The 9,144-nt window shown below is 37.0% G+C and overlaps 1 protein-coding gene across 18 annotated transcripts in view; it reads left to right on the plus strand.

The window, feature by feature from the left end:
* SLC20A2 (solute carrier family 20 member 2) overlaps positions 1-7,845 on the plus strand; it is a 93,897-nt gene extending 86,052 nt beyond the window's left edge. For 5 of the 18 annotated variants that reach the window (XM_081343837.1, XM_081343829.1, XM_081343836.1 and 2 more), the window contains 3 exons: positions 633-717; positions 5,801-5,940; positions 7,625-7,845. In XM_081343837.1, coding sequence (XP_081199963.1) covers positions 633-717; positions 5,801-5,940; positions 7,625-7,751 — 352 coding nt within the window. In that variant the 3' untranslated portion in view covers positions 7,752-7,845. Of the gene's footprint in view, positions 1-632; positions 718-4,698; positions 4,818-5,800 lie in introns of all 18 variants that reach the window. The other 13 variants (XR_014028484.1, XR_014028485.1, XM_081343839.1 and 10 more) reach the window with 12 other exon arrangements.
* Positions 7,846-9,144: the final 1,299 nt, after the last annotated feature.

Here is a 9,144-nt window from a genome sequence, read left to right on the forward strand (position 1 = left end):
AGTCTTACTTCCCTTCTCAAACATTTCATTATTTCAGATTTTATACAGCTGAGCATTTTTAAATTTGTGAGCACTTACTCAAAACTAAATGCACAGTCCAATTTTATGTACTTATGTATTGCTTTAAAAGGCAGCCATTGGATTTTTGCATGCCCTGTTAATTTCACATATCTTGTGCAAAAACTAATGTGCTTTTTATTTGATGCACAGTTATTCATATGACTATGCAATTGCACAAGAATATCAAATAAAAATTCTATCTACATTTTAAAAATAGAAGGGAAAAACATCAAATAATGAGATTAGAACTAAGGCACTTTATCACCTGATAAGGAAAGTCTAAATGATTGTTGTTCATTACTATGAATACAATAAGCTAAAAAAAAATCTGTATTATGCTTTCCCTAAGTGCTTTCTCTCTCAGGCCTTGTTGATAGATTTGGCTCTGAATAGCCATAATTTTCCTGTAGGTCATGCCACATGAACTTTGATCTGCTGCATTCTTCTTTGCAAGAGGTTCTGACACTTTACATCCTTCATCCTGCTACTTTCCTGATGGCATGGCATGGGATTTCCTGTGTGTCACTTTTACACTACAAAATCTCCATCTGTCTCTTTTTATTTCTTCACAGTGGATTTTGCATTGAAGTTATGTGTGCGCTAACAGTACTTGTAGCCTCAAATGTGGGTATTCCAATAAGCTCCACTCATTGCAAGGTATTGGAGTTTGCAGTGGTCATGCCAATTAAACACATTCACAATCATTTAAGAATATAAATAAGTAGCAAATTCTGATTTTTCCCCATTTTGCCTTCATTATGTAATGTCTCATGACATACAATATATTATATTGCTTACAATATCAATAATCAAAATTCAAAATGTAGAATTTTTATTTACTTTCAAATGCTTTAAAAATTTGAGTGATAAATTCTTCCAAATAATAGGAAACTGGTTTTTAAAACAAATATTAAATTGTATAGACCATAGATAGTTTAATTTATTGCTTATTATTTTTGCAACTTGTGAATTACATTGCAGTATTATTTTAATAGTCAGTTAACAAGCAATAAACTTCTTAACATTTTTATATTCTTGCTTTTGCATACTAAACTTAATGCTGGCTTTGCATTAATAGTATTTTTCTCACAAAGATTTTTTTCCATATTGAACACTTGTGGATTATATAATGTAAAAATTGGGGTGAGCACCACAAGTCCAGTGCAGTGCAGTCTAAATCACAACTTTTCTGAAGGCAAATGGTGTTTAATTTCAAGCCAATATAAGCCTAGCTGTTTGAAATTCTAGAAATTGTAGCTTTTCAGTGATGAACTTAACTGCTTTTCTAATATGTATTGTCATTAAAACAAGTACACTAAATTTGTAAAATGTATAAAATTGCATCTAAAAACCAGTATCACTGATGCCCTTTTCAGATTTGAAGAAAAAAAAGAATTAAAACACGTAAATTGCATTTTTTAGTTCAATGTTTAAATAAAATTTGGTGCTTTTTATATTCAGTTTGTACTAGCATTCCACATTCTTTCTCTATAAATTCCTCTTAAAGCCAATGCCAACTGTCCCATTACATTAAACAGCAAAAGAAATTCCTGGGTCATTTTTTCTCCAAGAATGTAACTTTACTGAAAAGCCATATGGGTACAGAAAACATATTTGTGCACAAACAGCATAAGAAAACTTTCCCTCTCCCCCCCCCCTGCACACCTTCCATTGTTCACCAATCAGTTGCCCGTGTTTTATTTTGGAAACGGCCTGTCTGCCTCAGACATTCCCAGGCAATGACCTTGTGGTTTGTGTCTGTCTCATGCTTCCAGGTAGCACGCTTGCATTCCAGAATTCCCTTCCAAACTTCCCTTACATTCCAATGCCTTCCCTCCCACCCCCATTACCATTGTCTTGTTGCGAGCCGGGCTGCTCAGTGAGTCAATTCTGACATGCCAACCCTCCAGAAAGAATTAATCCTATAAAGAAACATTTTTATATTATGGCTTTTCACACTAACATCCTATCGAGGTCAGAGGCATGGAACCTCTGAATAAGCCTAGGGACATGGATGTTCCTCATTGCCACCCACTCTGCCTCTGCCATGGGAAACCCATAAAACTAAATACTGCAACTTTCCTTTGTGGTATTGAGAGTCAAGGATCTCCTTGACTCCCTATCCATATGAATGGAAGGTGACTTAATGGCCAGCCTCAGCGCTGAGCTATGGAAGGGCTTTAGGAAGAAACTACAGTGAAACGCTGGGTGAATGCACATACGATTTTTTACTAACTTTAATTTTACCCGATTTATAATCAGAACAATAGGGAAAGGTCTTATGTACTTGAGGCCCAGCTTCTTGCAGGTTTGGCCCAACTGCAACAACTTCATGGACAGGTACACCTCATCCCCTATTCTAAACTTCCTATGAGATGCTCTCTTCTTGTCAATCTGTCTCTTTTGTGCTTCCCTTCCTAATTCTAATCCTTTGCGCACTATGGGCCTGATAGATTTCAGAATACTCATCCACTCAGCCAAGGAAGTCGATGAATGAGACTCTGGCATAGGCACAAATTCCGCACCTGTGACCACTTGAAAGGTGGTAAATCCAGTGCTACTGTCTACAGAGTTATTGTAGACCAAAGCTTATCCCAATTGTTTTGCTGGTAGTTTACATATACTCGATGTACTGTTCCAAGACTGCCTTTGTACATTCCACTTTTCTGAGGATGATTGGTGAAGCTAAGTCTATAAGAGGAGCCTAGCAACCTCAGGAATTCACACCAAAATTTTGAGGTGAATTGCACACATATCCCGACCTGAGATTATGCATTTTGGAATGCCATGCAGCTGGCACATGTGCTGTATGAAGAGTTTAGCCAGGGTGTGAGCGAAAAGAATCCTAGGACATGCCATGAAGTGGATCTGCTTAAAGAATAAGTCTATAATGACCCAAATCACAGTATTCCCAGCACTCTTCAGTACCTCTACAATAAAGTCCATAGATATCTCCCTCCAGGAAGCCATGGCGCTGGCCCAAGTCTACAACAGTCCTGGAGGCTTGCTGGGCAGCCTCTTTGCTGCAGCACTCACAGGGCAGCTGGCTACATAGGTTTCTTTTTCTTCATTCGCAGCTACCAAAACTGCCTCTTTGTGAGATGAAAGGTCTTCACAAATCCAAAATGCCCCGCTACCTTCAGATTATGAATTTGCTGCAATACTAAAGTCTTCTGGCTCGCCAGGACATATATTTTGTTCTTCATCCATCCCAGTCTGTTCCTTAAGGACAGTTCACTCTTGTGTTGTTGGAACCACTCTGCCAGGGGCTCCTTTAGTGGTCACATTAGATCCTTGGTCAGTATTGATGATAAGGCTTCCAGTTGTCTTGTGAGGATGTGTTGCTATTTACTTGGAGGGGATGATAGAATTAATGACCTCTTCTTGAGCACTGTTGTACTGTGGCATTCAAGAGAGAACATCCATGAAAAATTTTGGCTTCCCGATAGGCAGCAGAGAATGAAGTTAACGTGGTTTAAGTACTAGGCCCACTGGATCTGTTTGGGAGACAGCTTTCGGGGAGCCTTCAATACTTCTAGGTTTTTGTGGTCTGTCCACACCTCAATGGGAACTTTACTGCCTTCCAGGAATTGCCTCCAGGTTAGGAGAGCCCAATGGACCATGTAGACTTCCTTCTCTCAGTCTCAGAAAGCTTGCCGGATGTGTAGCTGGATGGCTGCAATTCTTCTTTAGCATTCTTCTAGAGCAGCACTGCCCCATGGCCACATCCCTGGCATCTGTTTATAAAGGGCTTGTCTGTGTCAGAATGTTTTAGGACTGGCTCAGCAGCGACAAGGCATTTTAGCTTTTTGAATATGGCTTGGCATTCGAGTGATAAATTCAGGGACTGGCTAGGCTCTTCATTACTGCCTCAGACCACGTTGACTCCGGCAGGGAGAAGGGGATCTTTGGCCTTCTCTGCCTTGCCGTCCAGTGGGTCTTCAGTCTTTGGTATGGGGCATCCCTCACTTTTTCCTGGCTGCTTGGATTTGTTAAGTCTTAGTTTTGGCCACATGCCAATGGCTTGCACTCAGCTCCAGCCTAGGCGGCATTGGCTCTTCCAAGCCGAGATCTCTCCCCGGCTTTTTTCCTTCTGTGTTTTTGGCTGTAGCCAACATCTCAAGTTTTATCTCCTGGTGGAACCCAGGTAGGCTATTACTGTGAGAACTGGCTTATTGTCAACATCCCATTGCATTAAGCAGCAAAAGAAACTCCTGGGACACTTTTCTCCAAGAGTATAACTTTAATGAAAAGCCATATTGATACAAAGTAGAAAAGAAAGTTCTGACATTTGCACAAAAACAGCATAAGAAAACTTTTCCTTCCTCCCACCTCCCAATCAGTTGCAGGTTTTTTTTATTTTGCAAACAGCCTGTCTGCCTCGAACATTCCCAGGTGATGGCCTTGGGGTTTGGGTCTGTCTCACGCTTCCAGGCGGCACACTTGCATTCCAGAGTTCCCTCCCAAACCTCCCTTACATTCCAATGCCTTCCCTCCCCACTTCCGTTACTGTTGTCTGGTTGCAAACAGGGCTAATGTAGCAAGTTAACTATGATAGCCAGGCTAGAACTTCAAACACATCTGTTAGTTTTTACATGTCTCATTCCCCCTCCTCTTTTTCTTAATTTTGTTGAAAAGAAGAAAAAAGCTAGCAAAAAAAGTGATGGGAGATATTACTAGTGAGTCTGATAAGCTGGAAATTATTAAGAAAAACGTAAAAGAATGAGAAAGGGACGAAGCCAGTACAAAGCATCTAGGTAATATTACTGGATTATTGGATATAGTAGGATGAAGTGTAGATACTGTTTATATTCCTGTATGAAATGCATTGAAATAATGGACTTAGATACTGCAATTAACAGTCACATACTTGCAGATTCCAGGTCCAGATAAAAGAACAACTGAACACTATTCATGCCTTTGTAACAGAAATAAAGAGCTTGGGAGCAAGACTTCTAAGATACACTGTGGATTGTGCTGTGGCAATAATTGGATAGAATTGAAATCTTTTAGAATCTGAATATGATTTGATTTACCAAGAAATGATAAGCAAAGTAGAAGATATATCTATAGAAATATGCCTTTCTGTAAATTCATGTACCTATGAAGCAGGCACTTATGTGCACAACAGCCTACATTCCTTTTCAGTCATTTCTAGTAAAAATTACTATATGTAGCAGAGCTAGAAAAGATCTTTGATGGACATTTATTAAACTTGCTCCATGTAAAAATGAAGAAGAAATGTAAATGTCAGCAATTTTTCAAAGCTTTTTAACTTTGGGCATCAGCTGACTGGCATTTGTTTATAAACTGGGGTCCATAAATATACTTGTTTAATGGCTGCAGCATATTAACTTTCTTGACAATGTTGAGGAAGTGGAGATTTGAGATGTCATTTATACCTAGCATTAGTATGTAACTTATTTAACTTATTAAAGTAAATAGTTTTTCATTGTATCATACATTAGACATACGTATTGGTGGTTACTCTGATTGTAATCAAAACCAGGCATGATAACTAACCTATCCATTCCCCCAAATCACTGCTGTGTGCCAGAGAACTCACAGAGTAGAGGGATGATGGTGACCATAAAGAATTCCTGGCTTTTTAAACAAGCAAAATTTATTGACCCTCAGTCTCGTGTGTATGTGTGTGTGTGTGTGTGTGTGTGTGTGTGTGTGTGTGTGTATTAAGATAACATGTTAAGATATATTCTAACTTTCTTCTCAAATTTCCAAGGTTGGTTCTGTGGTGGCTGTTGGTTGGATACGGTCCAAGAAGGCTGTTGATTGGCATCTCTTCCGCAATATCTTTCTAGCTTGGTTTGTGACTGTTCCTGTAGCTGGCTTATTCAGTGCTGGCGTCATGGCAATCTTCATGTATGGAATAATACCATATGTCTGATACTTCACTGTTCTTTCCAGAAAAAAAAGGGAGTATTTCTTTTAAGTAAAAGAAGGCAACATCTCGCCCTCAGAATGCAGAACTCCCTGATCAACCATACAGTTAGAGATAGTCTGCAAGTCATTTATCCTCAGTATCTAACATCTACTCTACATACTATTGGTGTCATTGGTGCCATTTCTTCTGTACAATATATGTGTATGTGTGTGCATAGACACACACCCATATACATACACGCTTATAGTTGATAATATGACATTAAGTTATAAATGAGATGAAAATAATTGCCTAGAACTTAATCTCTAATAAAACATGTATATAATGTATCATTTAGTCGTGGTTTTTAAAACCCATTAGTGAAGCTGGGACATTTGTCAATTTAATATATGATGAAGCAAAATGCAAACTGGGTAAGATTCTTTTTTGGAAAAAAAAGTTAATGATACTGAAACAAAATAATACGGAAGTAATTAGTAAAAATGTGGTTCATATCATATCATGTATAATACTGTACGAACATTGATTTTATAAATACTTTTAAAATGTAGCTTTTTAATGTTGCATTTCCCTTATATATTTTGGATAAGAAAGTTTAGACAGTACCAAAGAAGGGGAATAGCTTGACAGTATTATACTGTTTGTCAGTATGTGTATTTGCTATTGCTCTTCCTTAAATATTTTTAATTAGCATTTTTTTCTATTCATTAAACACCAGCAATGCCAAGATAATATTAACATTTCCCTAAGTAGGAAAGCATCATATTGTTGCAGTCTGTGTATCATCTATTACCCACTGCATTTATTTTTTTAGAAATCCAACTCTCCGCTTTTATATATGATGAGTTCAAATTTATTTTAAAAGATGCTTGCCATCGCTTGTATGTGATTCTCATTCTAGTTCATTACCATTAATCTAATGAACAAGTTCAGGAAAAGAAAGATAAAACTGAAGTACTGCCTTGTTTCTATGATTATATCCAGTAAATCTCATCTATGCAGTGGAATTGAGCAATACTGGCAGTGTGCACATTAGTTGTGACATTTCAGTGTCTAAAGAAAAAGGGAATTACTCAAGTAAGGTTTGGCAGTGGAGAGCTGTGGAGAGCTTTTAATAATCAATGCTAACTCCTAGAAGCATTTGGAAAGATTACTTCTGATACTAACAGTTGGTGAAGTGAAATCTGCTGCAGCATAGTTTTTCTCCTTTGGTAACATCTCAGGCCAAACTAGCAGAGTCTACCCTATAGCTGCATGTACCCACATTGCTCCAGGTTAATGCTGACGTGGAAACATCCACAGCATGTTGTTCATCAGGACACAGGATGCCAACGAGTGAAAAGATTGATAATGCTGCAGTTCCCACATTGCTAAAAATAATATAACAGATTGTATAAGAAATCATGTTTACTTTTTGAGGAATTATCTTAGTTTGCCAGTTCTGTGTTTTATAAAATAAAGATATTAGTAGATAGATCTATCAATACAGTTGCAAATTGATGTCATTCATTGTCTATGCATTTAATAAGGTGTTTCCTAAGTAGCAGTTAAGAAACAATATTTGGTGTCCTTTTATTGCTATGGAACTCTGAAGCATTAACATTTGAGATGTTCTTTGGCATTAATCACAATGTTTGTATAATTCCTGTGTTTTTTCCCCAGAAGACTGCTCTGTGATTTAATATTACAATACAATACTTATTGTATTCAGACTGTATTTACTGAAAAGGATTTGAGGAAGCAGTGCGTGAAGAATGTTGGGAGCCCAGAACTGTTGAAATGCTGCTAAAATTTTGATATATGAGCTTTCTTGATACACCATTGTGATCCTTTTTCATTGGTCATTCACTCTAAATTTATAATAAAAGAATAAATTGCCTTCAGACTACTTATTAAGCCTTTTTTACTCTCACTACCAATTCATTTAAAGAGACTTGTTTAGCACAAAGTTTTCTTTATTAGTTTGCATTTGTCATAATCCTTTTATTTATGCTCCCTCTGTGTGAGCTTTTTCAGTGTTTTGTAACAATGGAGGTGTGCGCACACATTCATTTACAAACCAAGTGACAAAATCTAAATAAAGCTCAGCTCTGTACGGTGCAAACAGAAGCTTCTATTTATTGCTCTCAGAACTGTTTGTTCCAGTATCCAGTTCCCCATTGGAATTATTAAAGCCTTCTTGCAGTAGCAATCATGTTAAACCTTTTCATACATAACAATACAAAATAGTGTGTTTCGATGACTGAAGAAAAATTAAGATGTTTACATATTGCTGTCACAACAATATTTGGGAAAAGTTAAACTTGAAAGAAAAAAAATCTACATTTTCCTTTCAAGGCAATGCCATTCTAATGTTCAATAATATTGAGATCACAAACTTCTGAACTTGAATGTATAATTTGTGACTCAGGTTGATAATGGGATGTTAACAAATATTTTGATTAAATGTAATTAGGTCTTGCTATTGCAGTTGCAAAAGTAATATCCACTTAGAGCAAACAATTTATTTTGAATCTCTAATAATAGAAATCAAAATGGTAGAATATCCTTTTAAAATTCTAGCCTTTGGTGAGAAGCTGCCATCTAAGGAAAGGAGGAGTCATGGTGCATTTTAAGTTTAGAAAAGGTTCTTAGCTGAATTGATTACATAAGTTTTCAAAAAGATTCTACCTTCAGAGTTTGTTTTTAAATTCATTATTGAATTAAATCTAAGCTGATTTTCAGCCTTATAAATTAAACAATTATCTATTTATAATTGACCTGCATAAATTAAACAGTTATCTATAATGGACCTGCCTATGTAATATTACTGAAGGAAGACAGTGTTCTCTTTTCACCTTTCTAAAATGTTCTATTAATAAAAGAGAGGGAATTTTTTTGTCTGCATAACCCCCTCAATCTTGTTTTTCTTCCCCATAATTATATACTTGTAACTAGCAGGGAGGGGCTTGTGCACGCTAAGACTATATTCTTGCACCCCTACCCCCCAGCCCCATATTTCTTTTGGACATTTTGTACATCCTATGGGGTTGCAACTTGTCAGGTCATTAAAAAATATACACACAACATTTGTTCATTAAGCATAAAGAAATCTTTCAAAAGATCCTGGAGCACAGGGAACTACCAGAAGACTGGAAAAGAGCTGATGTAGTTCCCATCTTCAAAAAATGGATCCAGGAAAC

Source organism: Vipera berus (genome assembly GCF_964194415.1).
Source record: "Vipera berus genome assembly, chromosome: Z".
NCBI lineage: Eukaryota > Metazoa > Chordata > Lepidosauria > Squamata > Viperidae > Vipera > Vipera berus.